Below are 27,209 nucleotides of genomic sequence, written 5' to 3'. Positions count from 1 at the left end.
CAGGCTAATGTTGTTGTTTAAATTATGGTTGTATTGTGTAAAATGTTATCATATAATTGATTTAATAGGTATTTTTTAATTTGAAGCGTGATGCAGGTAACACCAATTTGGGGGTGAAGACTAAAAGCGACAATAAATCTTAAGTATTGCTTCTTATATTCAAAATTTATTTTCGTATAACTTTACGAAACTACTATGTTTATTTTGTTTAAGTATTATGTTGTCCTGGAAAGATAAAGGGCAGTATCTGCAAAAATGAGTTTTTGAGATATTTGAAGAAATGTGTTTTGAATTCCATACTAACAATACTGAAAAGTTGGAAATTGACGTTCTTTTTTCGTGCTTTATTTTCAGCGAAAACCAAATAAGCAAGCTTATACAACAAAACCAAAGTAAGTACTATAGATGGAAAAAGGGGGGGGGGGAATATGCAAATGATGAAAAATTCAAAATTTGCAAATGCTGCCCTAAACTTTCCCTTGCAGTATGTTAGTCAATATGTATTAACTGCTTCTTAGTTTTTAATTATTTTGTCACTGAATTTATTCTGAAATAATGTTTTTTTAGTATTGGGGGCATTCCACGGTATTTTTGACATTATGTAGAGTCCGTAACGTGACCTTTTTTTGCCATAACTTTTTAATTTAGCGTTTGATTTGCAAATTATTTTAATTTGAGCTGGTGTGTTGGCAGGAAAAGATCAAAATAAAATAATATGCTAATCAAACAGTAAATTAAAAAGTTATGGCAAAAAAGGTCACGTTACGGACTCTACATGAATGTCAAAAATACCGTGGAATGTCCCATTGTCACGATAAATGCATAATAAAAGACAAACAGCTTAATTTTGCCATTATAACTCGCCAGAGGTGCCCACTTGGGGTTGGGGGGGGGGGAGGGGTCATGGCATAGACTGCACCATTGAAATTTTTTGGGAGGAGTATTATGAGGGGTATTTTTTCACTTTTTTTTTGGTGGGAAGGGGGCTTTTGCTTTTAGTGCGGTCTTTGCGATATTTAGGGGGTCGCACTCTTGCTCTTGGGGGGAGGGGGGATCCCTGAACTGGACTATTTTTTGTATTCAGTTAAATAAATATGATTCAGTAGGTACTGAATGGTTTTTAATCTGTATACTGGAAAGTTGCCCGTCATTGTATAACGGGTGAAAATTTGCTTCTACATTTGAACGCAGCCATTGCTTGTTTGGTGATATTTTGGTAGTTTTAAGTTTTAACCCTAACTCCAGTGGATTTACCCTTAATTCCAGTAGATAATGGTCATTGTTGACCATTTTTACGTTTCTTCATTCTCCTGAAATGAGTTTTGCCAGTAAAACAGTTAAAACACCGAATGGAGTTCAGCCTTGTCACAATAAAGGCTATCCCTGCATGTTAAACTTTACCAAATCATATTATCAAATTATCATGCCGTGGCGCGAGTTTCATTGTTGAAACATGTGGGTTACTTTATCATCGGCTATTATTTATCTGAGGATGATTAAATTTAATGTAAGATTAATGTTAATGTAACTTTAGAATTGATATCTGTAACAGGAAAATGTTTCAGATGAACAACCATAGAAATGCTCAATCCATTGCGCAAATGAGATATTTTTATGCATGTATTTGCACTTTATTCCCAGAATTTTAAACTTTGTCTTTTAATTTCAATATATTTGTATGTGGGTCATTTCACTGTATTTTTGACATTTATGTAGAGTCTGTAACGTGACCTTTTTTTGCTATAACTTTTTAATTTACTGTTTGATTTGCAAATTATTTTAATTTGAGTTGGTAGGAAAAACTCAAAATACAATAATATACCGTGAAATGACCCATGTAAGGAACTATGATTTATCATTTTTCTAAAACCTTTTCTTGCATTTAAAATAATGATTGTACATGTTGTGAGTACAGTTGCATTGTTGCACCCACAGCACTCACAAATTTTTGTTTTTAAATGCAGGAAAACTTTTTAGAAAAATGATAAAAAATGGTTACTTATATATGAATACATCAAAATTAAAAGACAAAGTTTAAACTTCTGGGAACAAAGTGCAAATTTTTGCATAAAAATATCAGACTAGTGCATATGGATTGTGTACAAAATGCCGTCTATGTCTCAACTGACCACAGAGTCTTTTTTTTTTTTAATTTCATTTTTTAAACTTGCAGTATAGTGCTCTAGAACATTGCTTGTATTTGAAATTTTAAGAAAAAAATATATGTTTTTTGTGCAGGTTGTGTCATAAAAAGGCTTTTACATGCATTATAAGCTACTTTATTTTGAACAGGTGTGAGATTTAATCTTCATTAAACAAAGTCACAATGGATGGAAGGCCGCCCACTTCTGCTGGCAATCGTCCAGGTTCAGGGTTAAGGCCTATGTCATCAATTCGAAACCCAAACAGCCTGGCCCTACCGAGCCGATCCGGTATACCAGGAACAGCAAGCAGATTAATTACAGCATCTAACAACAGACCTGGAACTCGAAGTGGATTACCTCAAGGTGTTAGTGTTTTGTCTCACATAAATGTTGTTGATCGTCCTATGTCACAGCAAGGACTCGTTACACCTCGAACAGGGATACGTGCTCCTCACCGACAAGTGCAAGATAAAACATATTTCTTAGGCCTGCTTCGTACCAAAGCAAATGAATTGACTGCTGAAATTGCAAGGATCACCAAAGAAGCAGATTTGCTGACTAAAGAACAGTCAACTTATCTCACCTATGAAAAGCAAGCTGAAGCCCAAGCATTAGAATTAAAGGGTTTGCAAGGACAGTTGGCAGATTACAATTTGCTTGTTGATAAAATTAATACTGATACAGAGATGTCTGATGTGCAACAAGAATATCGAGATTTAAAGGTAGCATTTTTATCCTTTCTTCTTCATTTGATAAAAGTTTTACATAATTTCATTTCTTGTAGTAAGTTTTTACTGGCTGTGCATACATTGTTAATTATCAATTATTTTCATTACGTAATGTTTTATTATGTACAGATAAAAACAATCAAATGCAAACTTATTTTGAAAATAATCAGTGAGCCCTTTAGTGATACAAATTTTCAAACTCCCCAAATACCAGAAGGCACCAACAGTTCCGACATGATAAAAAGGGACTTGTACTACTTGCATAAAATATTCCATTTTTAAGTGATATTTTTTAATTTAAACTTTTATTTTAAACTCTTCCAATTGTGTCTGTGTATGTATTTTTTTCTTCTTTTTTAAATTTTAACCTCGTCAGAAGATTAGCTTCAAAGATTGCCGCTAAAATTTCTTGCATCTCCTTGAAAATAATCAACCAGAAAGAGATCAGACTTGTGTCTACTTACTGTAAAAGATTCACCGAAGCCATTCTGTCTAAATATGATTTTACTTATGTTGCAGAAGCTTACACAAAGTAACATTTTCTGGCCACATAAATTTTGTTATTCATTCTGATATATGGATGTCTCACTTGCCAAATTGATTAACTCCATAAAACAAAAAGTAGAGAAAACGTATGAAGAAGATGGTGTTATCCATAGGAGTAAATAGGACTTTGTGTGACATTTTCTGCCATTGCATGGTCAGAAATATACTGAACCAAAACTTTAATATAAATTCACATGATAAGCATTGATTAAGCACTATTAAAGCAGAAATGAGGATTTTTTTAAAAATGGAGTTAATCGATTTGGCAACTGAGGCATCCATATATTGCATAAATCCCCAAGGTAGAATTCAGTTTCCCAGGTCATTTTCATAAGTTCTACATCTAAATTTCATTGCTGTTAGTTAGATTCTACTTTTTATATATTTTTAAAAATTTTCATTTTACTGTAGCTCCAGAATGAAGCTGAAGCTGAATCCATTGACGGCCTGTTTGAACAACGACAAGAAAGAGAAGCCCAGCTGGCTCAAATAGAGGGTGAAATCACTCAAGAGAGATATGTGGCTGAGAACCTAACTTCTACCATGTCTCCAGAACTGAGAGTGAAGTTAGCTCCATTCTTTCTTTTTATGGTACTTTTCCATTAAAGGTGCCATTTAGCATGGCCACTTGTTTACTTTCTACCTTGGCGGCATTCGAAAAATTAGCTCAAGCAATTGGTGACATCTACAAGTATATGGCAACCCTAGAATTTAGAAGATGGAGTTGTTGAATGTTGCCAACTGAGAAATTTTTAGTTTGCAGTAGTGATAACTATAATCACCATAGGTAAAAGATGTGCCACCTTTGATGGAAAAGTACCCATTTTTTTTCTGATTGTTTCTTACTTCAGTTTTACAATCTATTTATTAAGTAATAACCTAATATCTTGGTGCCGAAAAGTTAAAAAGAAACATTACAATTTCAAACTGCACATATTTGCAGAGAACTACTAACAAGTGTTTCATGTGGATTCTTTGGGGGGGGGAGGGGGGAGGCAATTGATTTTTTAACTTACCTTTTACTACATATCTGATTTACACATACGGGGAGGGAGGCAGGTGCCCCGTCATTATTATTTAACACAACTAAAATGTAGAGATTTATCTTAGGAGGTCCCCAAACCTATTCCTTTCTTCTCCGGTTGAAAAGGGTGTTCTAAAATTGAATTATAAAACTTCAATTTCTTTGTAGTTTTGAGAAATGTTTCAAAACCCCCTCACCCTAACATGATCGAAGGTCTTCTAAAATTAGGCTTTTTTGGAACCTAAGTTTCAAAAAATCACTAAAGGAAAGGTTCCATTCCTTCCCTTAATAACACTACCTGAGATGTACTTGTATACAGTCGCGACTTTAAGGCTTAAATTTTAAAAAATGCCGGAGGAAGGCCTCCTAACATCACCAATGATCGTCTAAAATTGCCTTTTTGAAACTTCAGTTTCAAAAAGTTTTCAGGAGGGAGATTTGAACCCCATTTCTTTCCGTAACCGCGGGGAGGAACCTCCTCGTTCCTTGTTGCCTTAACAACGAACGGATTTCCAAAGGAGGGATACAAGAAAGGGGCAATCCATCCGTCCTTGGTTGTGAATCATTAGAAAAAATGCTTTCAATCCTGGTGTACAAAAGTAAGTTTTTTAATGGTTTATCAAAAAGGCTTGGCAAGTACTTTACTTGATAATCCAAGAGATTTATTAGTTCTCAGATCAGTAGATGCGGCAAATTAGTAATGTTCTAAGTCTGATTTTACATTTTGTGAATTTACAAAACACCTTCACATGGATAAATAAGCCAGATAAAATCAGTGACGTTAAATTTCTTCCCATGAGTGTCAGTCAGAACATTGTGCTACGGATTCTAGAACTTGACAGAGGAAGAACCGCACAGAAATGTGATAATGGTAGTGAACAATGATGGTCTGTTCAAACTCAGCAAGAAATCTGGAATATTATAGTAGTTGTTCTCCAGAAACAAGTTTCAACATACGGAGGATATATTTTATCTGAAAAAGATTTTTCGAGTTTCGTACACTCATGGTGAACCACAATTGCTCTAGAATCAGGAAGCCATAGGGTTTCATTCACTGCAATTGTGAAAAGCAATGCAACAGTAAAAGATGTAAGTGCTTATCTTCTGGGATCAAATGTAACTGATAGTCCCATTACAGTTTTGCCTGCAAAAAGCGGGGACTGCATTTTTCATAACTTGTTCCATCCTTTATAAATTTATTATGTTTTAATTAAACTCATTTTATTCATTTTATTTAATCAAATACTCATATAGGATCGTTTTCTGACTTTCATCTGCCTTATTTATCCCAGTGAAGTTGTTTCGCTCTTATGGCAAACATAAAATTGGATTTGGATCACAACTGATTTGCCGCATCATGAATCAATCAAATTCAAGTGCACAAACTCCAAAATAATTCACCATTTTGAACTTTTCGCTTTTGTCAGTGATCTATTCTTGATGTGAGCATTTTTTTTCGGACATTGTCCTATTTTGGAGTTGGGCTCCAATGTATGTATTTATTTGTTTATTCAGTGATGTCTATTTAGTTACATTTCTTCTTAATCCAACATGAAAAAGTTTATGCTGCTCTTTTCAAGCATGAGCCTCTAATGTGAATTTTCTTCATATAGTTTAAAAATTTTAAATTTTTATGTAGTTTTAAATGCTTTTTTATCATTAATCATTAAAAAAAAGGTAAATTGACGACATTGTTTTTCTTTTTATTAAAACAAATTCTGTATCAAAAATTTTTTAAAAAGTGAGATTTTTTTCACGCCGTCACATTTATTAAATTCTTTTCCTATGTGTTTTAATAAACTCGTAAGAAAGCAAGTAGAAGAAAAATGCAAAAAATAAGAAGTTATGGTTTTAATTCTTTTGAATAAGTTTTTTAGGGTACTGTAGAATTGATAGTTAGCATTCTATAATAAATTGTAGAACTAAATTAAGATTTAATAAAATGTTATAGGTGCTGATACTGAAAATTTACGTTATAGGTACACAGAGTTGAAGAAGACTGACAATGAGCTCCAGAGAGCTTTGGAAAAACTTCAGCATGATTTGGATTTATTGACAACTCAAAAAATGTCTCTTGAAGAGGAGCTGTCTATGTCACAGGCATGTGTATAGTTTACATATTTTTGTGATTGTGCTACTTATGTAATAAAATTAGGATTTATAATGCTGTTGTATTTGGGGGAGTTAAATACTATCACTACTGGAATATAGGAGCATTTTTTGAAATTTGTAGGTATACTTCAGAATTATTGCATGATATTTATTATTAACATGAGAAGGGGAAGAGATAGGGGGGGGGGTCATAATCCTCTACTAAGCTCTAAAACTCTATTAAGTTATACTCTCATAACTCAGGACACCAATAACTCGACTATCGGGGTATGTGGACACTTATTTTTCCAATGGTCGACCCAATACTAATTTGAATAGGCAAACTCTAACTTGACACACATTTGAGGGAACCAGTGTAATAACTTGACCTACATCTGCTGTTCTAATCTATTATTTCTTCCGATATTATTTCATCTTGACCATTTCTGAGAACATTCGTATTGAGTTTTTTTAATCACAGGGGTGGTAGTGGTAGTGGACTCAAGTAAAATTTTCTGAAAACGGTGAAATTTTAGAACACAATGAAGAACCTCGACACCCTCCCTCCTCCGAACCCTACAAACTCTTCAAATGTGCATACAAAAATCATTGAAAAAAAATTTTTTTTTTAAGGTTTTTTTATTTTTTTTTATAATAATTTTTCAGTTTTAGAATGAGTTATCCCAAAATTTTTGGAAATTTTGGATTACAAACGCCCTTGCTTGGTTAATAAATTCTTTTCTGGAAAGAGCTCCCTAGACTATTCTTCCTTGTATCAGGGGCGGATCCAGAAATTTTTGTTAGGGAGGTCAAGTTTCAATGACCAACAACCTCAACATAAAAAAGTATCTCTTAATCGGGGGTGCCTATCCCCCAAGGGGGATGGCGCACCACCTCATATGCTTCAGAGCTCCCCCCCCCCTCCCCTTATTTTTTCAATGGCGCTACCTGTGCCATGTATTATATTCCCTCAAATATTTATCAAAAGTCATATTTCTTAGGTAAACAAGTTGGACACGTATATTGTTCCTTTGAAAATAAACAAAAATCTCAAAATAGCAATAGCCCAGTAAAGAAACCCAGTCAATCTTTTGAGTTATGACGTGCTGAGAAGAAATACCTTACAGAACAAAGCAAAAAAAAAAAAGTTAGCATTGACTCCATGTACTATTTTTCCTAATATAAAAAATTGAGTTTAATAACTATCATAATAAATTTCATGCCACAGGGGGGTCAGCTGACCCTTTGACCCTCCCCTGAATCCGCCCTTGCTTTGTATCCTGGGGAGTCTACGTTCACACCCTGCATTTATGGGACAAATAAAAATACAAGTGTGACAACTAGCAACAGGTACTGGGCCCAGCTAGGCTAGTCCTAGCTAATTTATTAGTCCCCAATAAAGATCAATGGCCCTCTTAAAGCTATCTACCTCCTTGCTCATTACAGCCTCTTCCGGTAAGCTATTCCAAGAGACCACAACCCTGCTAAAGTAGTAATTTTTCCTAATTTCTAGATTAGCCTTAGATTTTAATAACTTATAACAATGACCCCCTTGTCCTGCTTTCAATGCAAAAATTTAACTCATTAACTTCTTTCATTTTGATAAATTCAAACAACTGAATCATGTCCGCTCTGACTCTCCTTTGCTCCAGGCTATACATATTAAACCTTTTAAGTCTGCTATCATAATCTAAATCTGAAAGTTCCTTTACTATCCTTTCTTTGAATCCCCTCCAATAAAGAAATATCTATATTGAGATATGGAGACCAAAACAGAACAGCATACTCCAAATGAGGTCTTACCAAACTTCTAAATAAACACAGAAGTAGGGGGACATGTAAAGGGACAATCATAAGAAAGGAGTTGGAGGCAAAAAGTTCTCCTAGGAGTCCCCAAAAGAAATGCGACTCTTTGGGGTACATGTGTCCCATTGTACCCCAAAGGGGGTACAATGGGACATGTATGTTTCTTGTACAACTTACCATGATACATGTATTCTGTACATAAGGTGTGCTGTATGTTTCGTTTTAAAAGACCTGGTTCCCTTGGTGAGTTGTCCTGGTTTCACAATGTTAAAATCCCACTTCCACCCAAAGAAAAAATGCACTTGGTGAAAATATGCACAAGAAAATTATTTTTATAAAAACAATTCAAAGAGCCCACCTTCCCTGGGTCCAAACTAACTTGTACCAAATTTTGCAGCTATAGGCGCTAAGAAACTCTTGAGCATATGAAAATGACCGTTTTGTATGGTTAAAAAGTCGTTTTCAAATTTGTGGTCTCCCTGAACATTTTGCTCTTTAACTCTGGGCTCGAACTGAGTTTAGCCTTGGACTTATGCTAAAGTATAAACCCTTAAATCTCCTGTTCTAATTAATTGAAAAAAATAGAGTGAGCTTCATCTTGTGCAGTAAAAAAGTTATTTCAAAAGACATAGAATGTTGATAGGTGCAAACTCGTGGGATCCAATTTAATTTTGTACCAAATTTCAAGACTCTAGGTGCTATAGAGTCTCTTGGATGTAGGACAGCTGCAGACGCAATTTCATGATTTCTTCGATGTTACTTGTTTTTAATATCAAGATATTTACAATCTAAAGAATTTTTTTAATGAAAATCATTGAAAAGTCCTTCAAAAAGCATTCAATAGATCTATGAAGTGGTAGCAACAGTATAGAGTTTGCAGTAAATGCTGTTGTCTGACAGAAACATTTTACCCAAACTCTTTTTCTATGTGAATCCAACAATTTTAATTGAGTTTGTTTTTCACTCCTGTTTGTGAAAATTGCAACACCACGAAGGACTTACGAGTGAGCTGAAAATTGCAGGAAATGTAAAGTAGGGCATGATATGCAAATGATTAGAATTGCAGACCGATAGCGCATGCGTATGCTGAGCAGCGCCCTCTGAACGGCGGATCGAACCGAATATAAATCGACAGCTGTAGCGAGGCGTGTATGATTATCGGTGGTTATATGCTAGAGTAAATGTTAACTGAATCTTTATTATGCCTCTTCGACGAAAGAAAGCGAAATTTGAGCAAACTTCGGAGTTTGAACGAGGCAGAATCGTTGGCCTTCGTGAAGCTGGATTGTCTTATTGTGCAGTAGCCACTTGTGTGCAGCGTAACAGCAGCACAATCATGCGTGTTTGGAAGCAGTGGACGGACGAGGGTCGAACAGCTCAGAAATCTGGGAGTGGACCCCAAAATGTGACGTCAGTTCCCGATGACAGACAGCTGGTGCGTATGGGGCAATTCCATCGTTACGGACGTAACAATCACAGACTTGAAACACGCATGATTTCAATTTGATTTCATAAAAAGCTACAATTTTTTTTCTGTTGTATAGTTTGGTGTTATTAATGCTATCAAAAATTTGGGTGCAGATTGCTTTATTACAAAAAGTAACAAAAATTAAAAACTGCCTGTTACGGACGTAACTCAGAAAACAGCAAAATGTATACATTGTCATACAACTGCCAAAATTCCTGTGAATTATTCATAGATTTCTAAAATTTTCTTTGAAATACTTGTTCTAGAGATTTCAAGTTTTCTAAAACCATAAAGTTTTCATGAATATTTTTCGTTAAATTTATTATAGAAATTTATATATTTGTTACGGACGTAACATAAAAGTGTTACGGACGTAACATGTCTGATATGCTAATTGCACTAAGCAAATAAAAGCTTTAGTATACTAATAATTTTTGTTAAGAAGAGTGCAATGGTCTAGATTAACACATTATTTTGCCCCTTTAAGTTATTCCTTAATAGTTTTTAAAGATTTGGGGAGGTAGGTAGCATATACCACCATGTAAATAAATATAAAATATAAATTGGTGCGTCATAAAATTATCCAAGGGGAAAATAAGCGAAACAAAAGTTAAATTATTCAGTTACAAATAAAGTTTTCAAATTTTTAACATAAACGTGGAGGGAGGGGGGGGGGCTTCTACAAGGGATTACGTTTACAGTTTGAAAATTTTCGATGATTTTCTCTATCTCTCAACAAACATATTAATTGCCAAATTTCTTTTAAAGTTTAACAGTTGCCTTTGATTTCGATCGTCATTTAATAGAATTGGCAAGTGTTTTTGCCAAAAGTGGAAAAAAACAGTCGAAACTGACTAGGGAAAAACGCATTTTGGCCAACATTTGCCTAAGTAATCTAAATCTTGCTTCAAAACTAAATGTGCTTTATCTGAGGATCAGACGTAGCTAGTTTAATATTTAGTACCTTTAACTCTAATCTAATTATAGTTTTTAATTTAAGTTTTAAAACTATAAAATATTCAATGTATCAACGAAACAGTAATCTAAATATTAATTTTTTGTGGAGAGTAAATAATAATAAAGTAACTCAGTGACTTTGGTTTAAACTATTAAACAACAGAACAAATTCTTATCTCTAAGTTAGTTTTTAAATAAGAAGTAATATCAATTTCGCTATGCTTTCAAAATGATAGAAGTTTGACGAGAAAAACTATAATTTATATATCTTTACTAATAATAAAGCAGTAAGTCTCTCTGTCCGGAGGATGTCTGTAGGATGTCCGTAGGATGTCTGTGACGCGCATAGCGCTTAAACCGTTCGGCCGATTTTCATGAAATTTGGCACAAAGTTAGTATGTAGCATGGGGGTGTGCACCTCGAAGCGATTTTTCGAAAATTCGATGTGGTTCTTTTTTTATTCAAATTTTAAGAAAAAAAAACTATCATAAATTACGAAATTATCATAACGTGGAATCGTACCATGGGCGCAAGCCAATGGGTGAGATACGAAATTATCATAACGTGGAACTGTAACGTCGGTACAAGCCAATTGTCGAGAAAATTCACCATACATTATTTGTAAATATATACAAGCGAACCAAAAGACCTTTAATTTTTCTATTACGGGCGAAGCCGTGCGGGTGCCACTAGTATAATATAAATTTGAAAAAAAAAAAAAACTTTATTGATGAAAATTACGCACAAAATGCTTTGGATTTCACCATGTTAAATGATCGAATAATTTTCACAAAAATCTACTTGGAAAACACTATTTTTTTGTGTCACAGTTCATTGATGAAGCAAAGTTTGAGAAATTAAGGAACCCTCTAGAATATTTTTATGCAAGTTATTAAGCATTAATTGGTAATCTAAAATTATTTACACCAATTGAATTTATTGCATGATTTGGAGGACAAAAAATCTTACCTTGAGAGGAACACCTCAGAGCAACAGTAGGATATCTTAGTGATATTCCTAGGATTAAATGTCGTAATGTTGCTCTGAGGCAACGATGTGTATTTCAATAATTTTAAAAAATAAAATTAAATATCCACTAATATTTATAACATTTTGGAAATCACAGTATCAGAAGTTTTATTATATCATATTACATGTCATACCCTATATTTTCATTGCCAGCTTGTACTTTTTTCTTTTTAATTGGAAATATACATGTGTTACGGACGTAACGTACTGCTTTTTGTTACGTCCGTAACAAAAAATGTTACGTCTGTAACGCCATTTTTTTAAAAAACAAAAGAAATTCTAATGTTTTAAACTATGGTAAACAATTACTCTGATGAATTGCTAAAAGGACAAAAAAGGATTTCTTTTAACTTTGATTTTTTAGGAAGTAACGACAACTTTTGCTAAATTTTTGTTACGGACGTAACATTGAACTTCATTTTTTTTAAATTTAAATTGCCTAATTTTATTTTGTAAAAAATTTTAAATAAATGCATGTTATTATGGTATTATGTTAATAGTTTAAGCTGTACTGCAATTAATTTTGTTTATTTTTATTTTGCTATTAGAAATAAGCGTTTGAAAATGGGGTTTTTTTTTCTGATTGTGTTGAAGACCCGACTATCGTACTTCCAACTGGGAAAAAAATTTATTATTTAATTTTTATTAAAAAAGCAATGCAATACCCTGAAAATACACATTTCAAGCTTTACAATGATGTATAATATAGCAAAATAAATGCAATATGAAATTTTGACCTACTGGTTTCACTTTTCATGGAATTGCCCTATGGCGCTGACGGAACACACAGCTTCTTCTAGACCATTGGCAGCACAGTGGTCAACAGTTACAGGTGTTTCATTGTGTACTTCATCAATTCAGAGACGCCTGCTGCAGCGTGGGCTGCACGCAAGGATTCCTTTATACAGGATTCCTCTCACGCAAAACCATCGCCGCTTTGCATAGGAGCTGGCGGTCTGATTGGCAGCAGGTCATCTTTTCTGACAAATCCTGCTTCAATTTGTGGCACCATGTCGGCCAAATTCGTGTCAAGCGCTATGCCGGTGAACTGCACATTCCGGAGTGCATTATCGAACGCCACAGTGGATGAACACCCACAGTTATGGTCTGGGGTGCCATAGCATATCATGGACGATCACAATTGCTACGAATTGTTTGCAATTTGAACAGCACCCAATACATAAATGAGTTTTACAGCCCCAAGCTATTCCTTTCCTGCAAGGATTGCCAGGGGCTGTATTCCAGCAGGATAATGCCCGTCCACATGTCGCCAGGACTGTCAAATCCTACCTTCTTTCGCAGCAGGTACAGCTTCTTCCTTGGCCTGCATATTCCCCGGATATGTCACTGATTGAACATGTGTGGGATTTCGTTGGGCGGCGTCTTGCTCATGATTCTTGTCCTGTTGCTTCGACAGACGAACTTTGGTTGTGCATACAAACAGTATGAAATACTCTTCCGCAGGCAGATATTCAAACTTCGTTTCACTCCATGCCAAGTCGTGTAGCAGCTCTTATTGCGGCGTGTGGTGGCCACACAAAATACTAATTTCTATCTCTTTTTATTGTTTGTTTGGTTTGAAAATGTACTCATTTATTTGTACCATTACCACACAACTGTGTATTAAATTTCATTCAACTATGATGCTTCCTTCATGGTGTTGCAATTTTCACAAACTGGAGTGTATATTTGCTCACTTTTGTTCCCTTTCATTTTTGTAATCTTTTTAAGGAGTTTTCTTTTATTTTGCCTTTAGTTATCATAATGCATGTGTTTGTTTATTTATGTGTTTTATGCATTTAGATAAAACAAGAAGCATCCAACTTGTATAACAAATTGAGAGAAGTCAAAGAAAAGCGAGACGCCCTGCTGTTAGAAGAAAAAAACAAATCCACTCCGGCACAGGAGAAAGAAAGTCTTGTTCAACAAGTATGTTTATTTACTATTGTTAAATTACGTTAGTTTATTATGAAAAAAAAATTGAAATATTTTTTCTCCAGAAGTAATTTTTATTCCGTAAATTTTTTGAGTAGTTTATACTTCAAACTTTTTAAGCTTCATGCAATTAAACTCCATTATTTTTTTTCTCATATTCTTGATGAAGTGTTGTGTCTTAGTATTTTTTTCATTTATTTTGTCCAGTTTCTTTCTTTTTTCAGAGGTAACCACCAAGTTGGTTGGGGGGGGGGGGGGCTTAGGATCTCATGGCACATATTGTACCATTGAAATTGTTTTTTCTAGGGTGTTTTTCTCTTTTCTGGGGGGCTTTCTATCTTGGGATCTTCATGGTATTTAGGGGAAGTGGGCCATTGTTTATGGGGGGTGGTGCACCCGTTCTGTCTGACAATCAGGGCCCAACTATGGCCAGGCAGGGCAACATAATTCTGCTCATCCGAATAACATCATCCACTAACGTGACAAGTAGTTAAGTTCAACAGAAACTGGTTTGAAAATAAACACACCTTTGCCATTTTGCAAAAGCATAGGCAACTTGTATGGGGGGGGGCAACTGCCCCCTCACTTCGGAACAAAAAGGGGGCTTGTCCCTTCTCTTTTCAGAGTTAAAATTTAATGACTGATTGAAAAATTATAATTTATAGATTGAATTGAGTTATTTTACAAAAGAAAAACTAAAAATTCCAAATAAATGATTTATTTTCATCTGATTTCATAAGAATGGAACTTTTAACTAAAAGTGGAAAGTTGGCAGCGACCATCCGTCCCAATTTTTTGATGCAATATTCCACATTTTTAGAAGTTATTAAATCAATAGTATTAAAAGCTATTAATATAGCTAAATTTTACAATAAAAAAGGGGGGGGGAATCAGCTTCAGGGGTCATGCCCCCTAACCACCCTTCTATTCATTTGATCCCCCGCTTTTTTGATGCACCAGCTGCCTATGAGCAAAAGTAACTTGTACTTTTTCTTCAAGCATGAACGGTTTTAGAAATGGCTTGCTTTGATATTTCCTTATTTCTATACACATGAATTACCTTACGAGCTGTTTTCAAATGTTGTGTATGAAATTCAACCAATTTTTTTTACATCAAAAGTTTCAACTATTTGATTAGCAGCTTCAACATTATTCTTTGATTTTTACAATTAGATAATTAAACGTTAATGGTGTTTTTCATATTCAAAAATTAATTATAAATCATATAATTATATAAAGTAACTTTCTACTTCTCAATTTTATTTCACTTCTGCAAATCATCTTGTTATTAAAAAGCATTACATTATTTTTTATGTTTAAAATATCTAAGTAGTAGAGTTTTCAAGTTATAAATTTATTTAAAAAGTTTTTCAAGTTTGGCCTGAAATTTATTAAAGGTTGTGCAACTTGAGTCAACACATAAATACAAAGGGCTTTTTATTTTTCAATATCTGATCAGTCTTGAAAGGAAAACTGTAGCGAAAATGAAAACTGTCTTGTTTGGAATATTTACATATATCACCCAGCAACTTCTCTATTCATTCACTGTTCTACTAAAGACATTTGTCATAACATGGCAAAAACTTTCCCAACCCTCATCATTCAAGGCAGCTGCATGGTCTTAGGTTCTACTCCAAATTCTCTATGCTTTTTTCCTCCAAGACAGATTTTCAGGTGATCAAAAAGGTGGAAATCACAAGGAGCCAAGTCCAGATTATGATGGTAAGAATGCATCATGAACATCAATATGCCCTTCCTAAAAGTTTCAACACCATTTCGGCACATTGCTGTTACTCTTGAAAGTTTCCCTGTGCACACATTACTCATTTGTTGATGAATTTCTCCTGCATTGCATCAACAGACAAACAAGAAGTTCCGTCTAGAACTATACGAGCCTACTGTCCCGTATACCCATACTACTTTCTAGTACCTGATCAATATTCTCAAAAATAGCTAAAATCGCAAATTGTTTCAAACATATTTTTGCTAATTTCTAGGAATAAAGTATTCCTCACACATCTAAAAAAATTAGATGCGTAAAAAAAAAGCAGCATCTTTTAAACAAAGCAGCAAATACACTTTTTTCCCTTTAAAAAAAATCTTTAAGAGCTTTCAAAATGAAAAAATAATAATTAAAATTAATAAGCTTGTTAAAATTAATACATCATATCAAAAAGAAAAAAAAAATCGTTTCTTTTTCCTCTGTTGCCAAAAATAATTTTTAAATGTATTAATGCACTTACCAAAATAAATAAAAACAATAAAATGTCAACTTAAAGAAATACTTTTCATTGTCAAAAAAAAAAAAATCGTCTGCGCATATCGTTAAGTAGAAACATAAAGGACTTCGAGTTTATTCGCCGAAAACTGAATACCTAAATTAAAACTTTAACGTGAAAATAAAAAATCATATCAACAATAATTATTTCACAGTGAAAACCACAGCTGCGGAGTCGGAGTCGGAGTCAATCTCATTTTGGGATAAAGGAGTCGGAGACGAATATCCAAGAATCGGAGTCAGTCATTTGTCCCCCGTGTATAAATTTTTGCCAAAGCTACGAAGTCGGGGAGGATTGTCGGGCACAGGAGTCAGAGTCGGAGTCAGGTGCCTCTAAATTCTTGGAGTCGGAGTCTGGAGTTTGACGTCAAGAGCTATTTCCATCAAAATTTGTTTGAAATAAATCCGCCTTCAACTACGGAATCTACATTGACTTTCAGTTTCCCCGTAGGCGCTAATGTTAAGTTTTTTTGAACTGTTCAAAATTGAACAAAAAATAGTTCAAATCTAAAAGTGAAATATGGGAATGAGGTGTCCTCGCCGAGATCTTTCGACCAAAAAAAAGTTTGTTTGAATCGGACTATTCATTCAAAAGTTATTAGGGGGGAGGGGAAGACAGACAGACCGACAGACAGACACATTTTCCCCCATCTCAATACCCTACTTTCCAATTTTTAAAATTTAGGTATTTATTTAATTATTTTATTTATTTTTGACTTTTTTTTTTGTTTTTCGCGATATTTTTAAGATGCATTAAGCCTTCTTTCATGCTCTTTTCTTCTTTCTCTGACTTTTACTGGGAAAGTAGGCTAAAAATGAGACACACATGCAATTTACACTTCACAGGGGATTCTATTGTTTGAGGTATGTTCGAGTGGCTGCATTGCCATCAGATTTTCACAGTAGATGATATTTCGCAATTGTTCGAACCATGAAAAATAAATAGCCCTCTTATGTTAATATATGTGCTGGGGTTGGGGGTGGGGAATGCCACTCCCAAAAATATTTTGATTTATTGTAATGAGAGTTAGGCAAATGTTTTTAAATTTGTTTCAAAGCACTATTAAAAAAAAATAATAAATATTGTCCAGTTTTTTAAATTAAAGCTGCCATAAGTAATCTATCTGGAAAAATCTCTTTTGACCTAACAAAATCTATCTATCGTTTTACCTTCAAAGGAAAATGAATTCCCAAAATGAAAATAATTCTCGAATAAAATATTTTTTGCAACTCCAACACTGTATATAAAAATACTGTAAATGTTTACATTTCAGGTTAAAGAGCATAATACTGAAATCACGAGCATTGAACGGCAAGTTTCTGAAGTTAAAGAACAGATTGTTCGAATCACCAATGAATTGGAACAGCTTGATCAAGAGTTGGAAGAAAATCAAGGAGAAAAAGTTAATAAATATCGGGAACTAAAGAAACGAGAGGAAACGATGGACATTTTCTTATCTAGTTTTGATGACACTCATAGTGATGCACAAGAGAAGAAAAATCAACTTGAAAGCACTACAGTATCCCTTCTGGAAAAGCTCAGTAGAAATCTAAGCCATTTTCATCATATACCCACACCTCAAGAGTTGGCTCTTCTAAAAGATGATTTGCAGTTAGTAGAATATCCAATTTATTTATAAGATATTACATATATTTTTTAATCCGGTCGATCAAACTTCTACTGCCAATAAAACACTTTATTAATAAATTGAGATCTACGCAAAACTTGGATGTTGCCCAGAGTTAGAAATAAGAGTTTGAGTCTAGACTTCATGAAGATGCCTAGGAAATGTTTTCTAAGAATCAAATTGAAGAATTTAGGTGCCGTTATTAATAAATCAAAAGGGTGTTTAAAACTATTAAATAAATAAAAACAATACTTATGCAAGATATTCAAACCTATTCAAAAAGCTCTGTTGCATATACCAAGGAAAAATTAAAGAGGAAATTGCCTGTATTAAAAAAATAATAATAATTAATTAAAATTTAGTAATTGATACTGTAGATAATTTAGGTAATTAACATTTTTATGCACTACACAAAAGTTCTACTGTCTAAAAAGTGCAAAAATTACAGAATTACTGATACAGGAATATACCAGATTGTTTCATGTGTGAATGTTTGTGAGTAAAGTAGAGTCAGAGGGGACATGACTCAGTTTAAATTTATCAAAATGATTATTTATATGATCCATATTAATGGGATAAATTTTTGCATGGAAAGCAGGACAAGGGGTCATTGTTTTAAGCTATTCCTGGCTAATGTGGAAGTTAGGAAAAATTATTACTTGAGTAGAGTTGCAGGCATTTCGAACATTTTACCCAAAGAGCCAGTGATGAGCAAGGGGGTGGCTAGCATTAAGAGAGCCATTGATCTTCATTGGGGACTAGTAAACTGGCTAGGACCAGCCTAGCTGGTCCCAGATTCTCTTACCAGTCGTCACATTTGTATTTTAAAATATTTTTTTCTTTAATAAAGCTACCAGAACCTAAAAAGCAAAGTATTTTCTTTATTGTATGAGAATAGAAGCAAATGATAAATCTTAAATTTGTTCAAAACCTTTTATTTTCACACGTTTCAACATGTGAATTCGCAACTTTCCTACAGTTGATTTGAAAAGAAACCTTTAAAAACATGTACAGCTTTTAGAGATTTCCAGGTTTTGGTCTTGAATTTTTGTTTGTGTACCCATGCGTACATGTCTGAAAAAAAATTAAAGGGCTGCCACATTTATATCCCCCTCCCTCTTTTGTTACATCTCAACAGCCCTGGAGCTATTTCCCCTGACGATACCACACTTAGCTATACCTCTGTGATAGCTCATTTCCAACACTGATGTTGTAGTGCCATTCTAATTAGTGTGTGAGTTTGATACTTTAGACAAGCTAACGGTTTATTTGAACTTAAATTTTATTTGATTTTTTTTAAGAAAAGAAAATTTAAATTAACTTTGTTTTAGAAGAAATAAATAAAATTTTCTCTCTCTTTTGTTTTTCAAGTTGTAGAATTTTATGTGTAATAGAGGGAAAACTTCAACTTGTAATGGGAATAATAAACCAGAAATCCTTTAGAGTGAGGTGTAAAATGGAGTCATTTAATATCAAGGCACATTTATTTGCATTATAAGTTTAGAAATGCCATTGTCTATTGGATCAATAAAGTATATAAAAATTAGGATGTTTAGGTATTCAAAATTTTACTAACATGTTATTGAACTGAGTCACACAAAATGTTATTAAAACCCAGTACTTGCGTAGTCACAAAAAGTGGCTAATCTACCTGTAAAAATAGTATTCCTTTTGCATTGAAATATATTTGTTTTTGGGTTTTTTAATGAAGAAATATTTTTTTATTTGAAAAGAAATTGAAGCAGTTTTATTCATGTATTGAAAAAGCAAAGAGAATTTCAGTAACCAGCTCTGTCTGGCTTTCGCTCATACATTTTACAATGAAGCTCTCCTCACGTAAGGATGTTTTTGTTATTATGTTTTTGTTCTTTTTCATATTCCATTTAGTTATCGTCATTGCAATATGACTTTGGCCTTAGCTGATCAATGTCAACATCTTCTATCACCACTAGAATGAAAAACCATATTTTTAAGCATAGTTTTGAAGGGTAGTTCAACTCTCTAGGAACTCTACCCATGGAAAATGCTAGCAATGTGACCACAGAACTTTCAGACCAATGGATTGAATGGGTCCAATGTCCCATTCTGCTTGTATTTTGTGGCATCTGATTCTGAATATGGGAACCTTTTAACCTTACCAATATCTACTAGCAGGGTTCACCGATATATATCAGTCGATATATATCATGATATATATCACGATATATATCCGATATTTATTTTGAAAATACCATGATATTTTGACATTTGCAATATTTATTTTTTTAACTATGGTATTTTCAAAACAAAAAGTATATTAATCATAGTAATATTGTTCATTTATTAAAAATAACCAAAAAGTTATGTACTATGTTTTTATGATATATTAATACATCATTAATATAACAAAGTAATATAATATTCCTTTTTTACTTGTATTTTATATTCATAAAATTATTAGTAATGTAACTAATAAAATATATTAATTAAATAATATACAAATTTAATAATATTATAAATTTCACTTCTATTAAAATTTTAATACATATTAGAAAAGCCTAATTAAATATTAAACGTAGCTCAGAAAAAAAGAAAATATCTCATGACTGTGCACCATGTGTATATATTTGTATGTATTTGTGTATGTGTGTGTATGTATGTGTATGTATGTGTATATGTGTGTATACATAGGTATGTGCGTATGTACGATATGTATATGTATTTCAAGTTTTCCCTTCAGTTTTTTTCCCTCCCCCTCAACCACCATGGTACCCTTCACCGGTTAAGCTGAAAATGGCAGGTACGAAGGTATCATTGGTTTAAAATAAAAATTAAAAATGCTAAATTAACTCCATTAAAAGTGATAGATATATAAAATGAAATATTAGACATAAATAATAAAAGAAAGCTTAATTTGAAGTCTACATATTGTAATTATAATGTAAGAAAATAAAGAGTGATTTGAGGATGCATTTACTATTTTGAAGACTTTAGTTTGTGCTAATTGAAAATATTGGATATATATCAAAATATCCGATATATATCAAAATATTGGATATTTTCGAAAAAATCATGATATTTTCGAACCCTGTCTACTAGGCTACCTATGGCCCACATCATCGCCTGTAAGCAACAGTAAGATATCTTAGTGTTATTTCTGGGAATAGATATCTTACTGTTGCTCTGAGGCGACAATATGAACTAGTTCTATTACAAGTTCTTATTGCCACTGGATTTATCAAAAATTATTATGTCAATGCCAATTTACAGGATGACCAGTAATTAATGCACTGATGTTAAGAATTAATTTCTCAAACTACTGATTCAAAAGATTCTATTAAAATTCTAAGACAAAGTACTGTACATGGGAATTAGTTTAATGCATGTTCGATGTACCTTCCATCTCTGGCTATAATATGGTGCAGACGAATAGCGAAATTCTGCATCACTCACTGAAGAATTGAAGTTTCAGTGCTTTCAATAACTGAATCGCAGTTTTCAGGTGGTCTTGGTGCTTTTGGAGCTTCCAGTGTAAACTTTGTCTTTGATGTAACCTCACAAAAAGGAATCACAAGTGTTCAGGTCAGGAGAATAGGGTACCCAATCAATGCCCATATTTTTCGATTTTGGGAACCCTAAAGCCAAAAAATCCGCTCACTAAAGTGCTCTTCAAGCAGATCAAGCCCTTCATTGATATGATGAGGTGGTTCGTCGTGTTGCATGAACCGTTTGCTTTCAAAATCCGGCTTACTTTAAATTGCTGGAATGAACTGATTTTTCAACATTTCCATGTATAGTTCAGAAGTGACACTCAGACCTGTTGTCTTAAGTTTAAACTCGGTCACAAAATTTCTTTGAGTCACAATTGGGTTGTTGTTGTTTGAATAATACGTTCAAACAATGAAATTGTGCTCAAAAACGCTATATCTTGACATTTTCACTAAAAAAATAAACAAAAGCCAACTCAATGAGACTGTGCAAAAAAATCCGCCAATGCACTGAATATGACCGCCAAGTTTGGAATTGATACGCCAAATAGTTTTTTAAAAAATTGACATTCTCTTTCAACGCGTTAATTGCTGGTCACCCTGTAAATGGCTTATATTTGGTTATAATAGTATATTTCCCAATATTAAAAGTATTTAATTAGCATCTGACTCACAACAATGAAGTATTTCTCTTACAAGGTTTTTCCTTCTTGTAGATTTAAAGAAGGTGAAATGGAAAAATCTAGGATGACTGTAATGACACTCAGTAATGAGCAAAAAAAACTTGCTATGGATTTAACTAAGGTCAGTTCATTTTATTTTAAAACAAAATGCTGTAAAAGAACCTGTTTTTTAAAACTTAAATCATTTAAACTGTACTGTAGACATGTGCACAAAAATTCAGTTTTTAGAGATTTGATTTGTTCTTTTTTATAAATTTTCTCATAAATTTGAATGCAAAAAATCCTTGCGTTCTTAAAATTAAAATGCAAATAGAAAATATTCTCTGTTGCATAAGATAAACATACGAAATTTCTAAATTAACTAGAATGTCTATAACTACAGGCATTTGAAAATGAGCAGGGTTACCATCGTGTTGAAAAACGATCTCCACTCTCTCCGAACCAGGAAAGGGGCCAGGATCACAGTTCTGCCGATGTTGAGGAGTATGTGCTGGACCGAGTAGTGGAAAACCAAAGTGTGAGTTCATGCACGATTGCTAGAGAAGGTGGACTATGTTATGAAAACATTTCACCAAAACAAGTATCACCCTTACCATTTCACACTAGTACAAGAATTGTGCAATTCAGATTTAGAAAAGTGGGTAACATTTTGTAGATGGCTACTAGCCCGAGACATTGAGGAACATCATTTTCTAAGAAAAATACTGTGAACAGATGAGTCGTTGTTCACTGGAGAGGGCATCATAAATTTGGGAAACTGGCTTTAGTATGCTGTACATAATCTTTTTTTAACCCGAAGCTCATCGTTCCAAACTCGATTCAGTTTAAATGTTTGGTTTGGCGTAATCAGAGATCATTTAATTGGTCTGTATGTGTTTTGAAGTAGCTTAACAGGAAACACATATTTAGAGGTCATTGAACATCATTTGCCTGATTTACTTGATGCTATTCTTGTTCCAGAGAGAGCAAAAATAGTTTTTCAACATGATGGAACCCCTACACATTCTTCAAATGCCGTTTGGTGAATTTTCTGACTGAGCAGTATCCCAATGGATTGATCGTATGGGTCCCATTCTTCAGCCACCTAAATCGCCAGACCTGACGCCAGTGGACTTCTTTGGAGATTCTTAAAATAAGAAATATACAAAACAGAAGTGGCCAGTTTGTAGGAATTGTGCAACTGGCTGGATGGAGCAGTAGTAAAACTAAGAAATGAAATTTCACTTAGAGCAACGATTGTTTCCATTAGCAAAAAGGCAAGAGCATGTATCAGGTGTGACGGCAACCAATTTCAGCATCTATTGTAAATTTTGAATATTAATTTAATGTATTCATTGTGTGTGTGTAATGTTAGTGTAACTTTTTTGTTATTGATTTTGACTATGTGAAAAGCACAGAAAGAAATGCTTCCTTTATTTCTACTTATTGTTTTCTCTTGTGTTTTTTCACTTAATAAAGTGTTCTAACTATTATTTTGATATAAAAATATCATTTTCTTAAAAAAAGAAAGCAACATGCTTACATGAAACAGAAAATTTAAAACAGAAAAGTGCGACTCTTCGTTGGTTTTCCTTTTTCAACGAATGCTGATTTTTACAATGTTTCGAACAAAAGCCTGAATTTCTGTTGAACTTGAAGCTCAATATGATTTGTTGTTGTATTATCTGAAAGCTAGTGAAATGGGTAAGTGTTTGGTAGATTTGCCCCATTGTAGCTCAGACAGTTGTTTTTGAAAATGTCGATTGAAAACTTTGGCACCATTTCAATTCTGAGTGTGTCCAATGTTTCAAGTCTTGTAGCTCGCTGTAAAATTCGACTATCTTGATGCAATAAGTGCCATCTTGTAGGATTTAGTCTGCTCTTTCAAAAAATTCACTTATTTTTTGTGTAGGTCTTACAGGAATTTCAGAAATCGGTCGTTTTCTCAGAATCTTGTTCTTTTACTTATTTTCCTTTTATCTACCATAACTCGGTTACAGTTAAGGATTGGACACGATAATGGGTGGTTCTATGCTCCACTTGGGCTCTTGTATAACCTCCTTTCTTGTGGCAGATTCTATCAAACTCACCCTGTATATCAAAATATCGGATATTTTCGATATTTTCGAACCCTGCCATTTGCAGTGTAACGGAGGACCATCAATATGAAGCATGGTAGTATTTTTCTCGCTTAGAGTTATTTTGTGTATATTTTAATGATTAAGAAATGTTTTAATTATTTTTTATTTTTGTATTTTCGAATTGAAAGTTTTGTTTTTTATAACATTCCAGTACTGCCAGTCATTTGATCTGTTATATTTTTATGGGAATGATATAATGAACCAGGAGTGTTTTTATAAAATCATATCGTAATGCCCGTGGACGCAGAGATTTATTTGAGGAGGAGCGAGCAAGTCAAACATCAAAATAACTTCACAAATTGAAGTTATAAAATTATTCAAAGTAGGTAACTGAATTTATTTCTTGGGAGGTGGTGCGTGTCCCACTCCTTAAGCATTGGTTTCCTAGAAGCGAACACGCTTAGCGTCGGCGTCGTTCCTCGCCGAGGCGAAAACTTGATTCTTCTGCTCATGCGCGCCCAAGCCAATTCGGCGTTCTGAGTGGTCACGTCGGAATCCACTTGACTTTGATTTCAGCGTTATGTCGATGAGCGACGTCGAAGATCGGCGATTCGCTTCTAGGAAACCAAGGCTTTAAATACGGCCTTGACCCCGCCAAACTCTTAAAGTGCGCTGCCCCTTTAAATATGTCCTTGCCCCCCAAACTTTCAAAGCCCCCCCCCCCCCCGGAGCAAAAGGTCTGGAAAAAACACTGGGTGTAAAAAGTGTAAATATTAAAGTCTGTGTTCAACTACTCATGTTTTACTTACCTAGGAACATTTGATGTCATAGACAGAAAAGGGAAAAAATAAATATAACTGTCTAAAAATATATTCTTCGGTTGTTAAATTAAAATGTATGTTTTTTTCCACATTCAGTAAGTCATCAACGCCAAAAAAAAAAAAAAAGAAAACTTGAAAAACTACGGATAAATTGCAAAGGCAAAGCAGATAATCCACCTATTTATGTTTGGTAGTTTACTGTGTTTAATTTTTAAGTTATTCATAAATAAGAATTTAAGTGCAAACATTTGTTTCCTAGTTCATTCTATCTTGACTTGTTGTACTTTAATTTTGAAAAATTGCATGTTGATTGATTTTTTTTTTTTTAAATAATCCCAGATAGAGCAACTTGAAGCAAAAATACAACAAGAATTGGAAACTCTTCAACAAAAAATAACAACTATGGAAAAAGAGATGACGATATATTCTGATCTGGATACTTTAAGAACTGCTGCAGAAGAAAAGAAAAATAAACTTATTGAAGAAGAGAAGATTTTGAGAAAGCAAAGAGATGCAACTAAACAGGTTAGTTGTTTCATAATTTTATTATAGCCTTATGGGGAGGAGGGGGGTCAAGCTCCCTCTAGATATTAGTACTGCCGATTTCTTGACTTCTAAATTTTAATGTAAAACCTAACTGCTGAATCACTGGTTTTGTTTCAATTTTGTCAAGCTTTGTAATCTTTATATACTATTTCTGATAGCTTTCATAATTCGAAGCACTAATTAAAATTATGATTAAGAACCCTATTCGCGAAAAAAAAAACCAGTAGCTTCACACTTCAGATTGAGTCATAACACCTCTCTCAAACTGTCTCGGTTTGTGGAATCTCTATGCGGAGAGAGTTTGAGGGTGGAGTGTGTGTGTGTGTGTGTGTGTGTGCGTGCGTGCGTGCGTGCGTGTGTGTGTGTGTGTGATGATGTCAAACCAAAGAATGATCCTGTGCAAGAACAGTCTGCCCACAAATTATATGGAATGGATAAACGTCCAGTGAAGACAAGTCTATTTGAATGAGGGGGAAAAGTAAAAATTTGATGCGCATGTTCTGCTCATTTGAATGTAACTCTCTGCTTAATTTAGAGGCTAACATGCATCTGATAAAGCTGACATCCCTGAAAACTAATTGATGCAGCCACTTCCACCTGTAAACCGGATGTTCGTCTTTCCTTCAATGGTCAGACTGTACTGCTGTACTTTTAAAGGTCCAAGTTATTGCAACAGAGAAGCTAGTTATGTAGAATTAGTTATTGCAACAGAAGACCGTAGAATTTTTTGCACTGATAAAGGACTCTTTTCATTCTTTAAAATAGCTGTTTGCAGTATTTTCTTGACAATTAAGCTTTTTTATTTTTTTTATTTATTTATTTATTTTTTTGAGCAATCACGATAGCTTATTGTTCTCATTTGACTGTTTTTGGCATTACGATGATTTTATTTCCCCGCCAGCACTCTCTGCAGCATCACCGTCGACCGGCCGCCTCACGATGCTGCTCCTCTAGCGAAAACCGTGTCCAGGTTGCGTTCATATCCTACACACACACACATACATACACACCTCTACACACACCTACACATACACACACTTCGACACACACACACACTTCGACACACACACACTCATACCTGCACACAGACACACATGCCTACATACACACACACGAACGCCTACACGCACACGCGCGTACACTCACAGCACTGCATACACAACACTCATACACATGCATAATTTATTCATTATGTCATTTATCTAATGATCTGCTGCTTTTAGGCTACTTTTTTACTACATTTTTCCTGTGAAAACCCTGCTGATACAGTCATGCCCATTTATAGTGAAGTCTAAATCACCAAATAAAATTTCTCTGTAGCAGCCATACTTTCATTATAAAAAGTGAAGTATTACCTATTACACCATAAATTGTGAAAGGGAATTGAAACTATTATGTTACACCCATACATTTGTAATATAAGGCTTCTTTATAAACAGTGCAACTGAATAATAAATTATCAATAACTGTAAAATTACTGAATTTCTTATTAATCATGCAGAGTATAATTTTCTTAGCTTAGTTTGATTTTTAATTTGTTTTCCATTCCTGCAAAAAAAAAATCTACCTTCCTTCCCTTTTTTTTTTTTTTTTGATGAAATGACTTCTTGCCTTTATTTCATACATAAACTCATAAACTGAACGTTTGATTTTGAAAATTCTTTTTCTCTCATAATTTCCAAACTATAGCATTTGTGTAAATTTGTACAATGTTCTAACAGGTTATTGGGGAGCTGTCCACACACTTTGAAACCCAAAAGAATAAATTGAACGATAATGAAACCTACACTCAATTGTGCAATTTGGAAAGACGATGGCAACATTTGGAGCAGAACAATTTTGCAATGCAAGAATTCATTGCTTCAAAGAAAGCTCAGACAGATTACTCAAAAAGTAAGCAATGTGTGAAGGAAACTTTGGCCATTTTGAATGAAATGCTTCAGGAACCTCTTTTGCAAAGATAGTTTATTTTCTGAATAAGAAAAATATATGTCAAGG

General features: G+C 33.9%; 1 protein-coding gene across 1 annotated transcript; it reads left to right on the top strand.

Moving 5' to 3' along the window:
• Nucleotides 1–27: 27 nt before the first annotated feature.
• Nucleotides 28–27,209, top strand: LOC129222778 (intraflagellar transport protein 74 homolog). The gene is made up of 9 exons (XM_054857314.1): nt 28–143; nt 2,293–2,866; nt 3,830–3,984; nt 6,422–6,542; nt 13,597–13,722; nt 17,281–17,618; nt 21,818–21,905; nt 25,005–25,190; nt 26,933–27,209. The coding sequence occupies exons 2-9, from the start codon at nt 2,327–2,329 to the stop codon at nt 27,173–27,175; spliced, it is 1,797 nt and encodes a 598-aa protein (XP_054713289.1). The 5' UTR covers nt 28–143; nt 2,293–2,326; the 3' UTR covers nt 27,176–27,209.

This window comes from Uloborus diversus, chromosome 5, assembly GCF_026930045.1.
Source record: "Uloborus diversus isolate 005 chromosome 5, Udiv.v.3.1, whole genome shotgun sequence".
Taxonomy (NCBI): domain Eukaryota; kingdom Metazoa; phylum Arthropoda; class Arachnida; order Araneae; family Uloboridae; genus Uloborus; species Uloborus diversus.
Note: the sequence above shows the minus strand (reverse complement) of the source record. Positions and strands in the feature narration are given on the sequence as shown.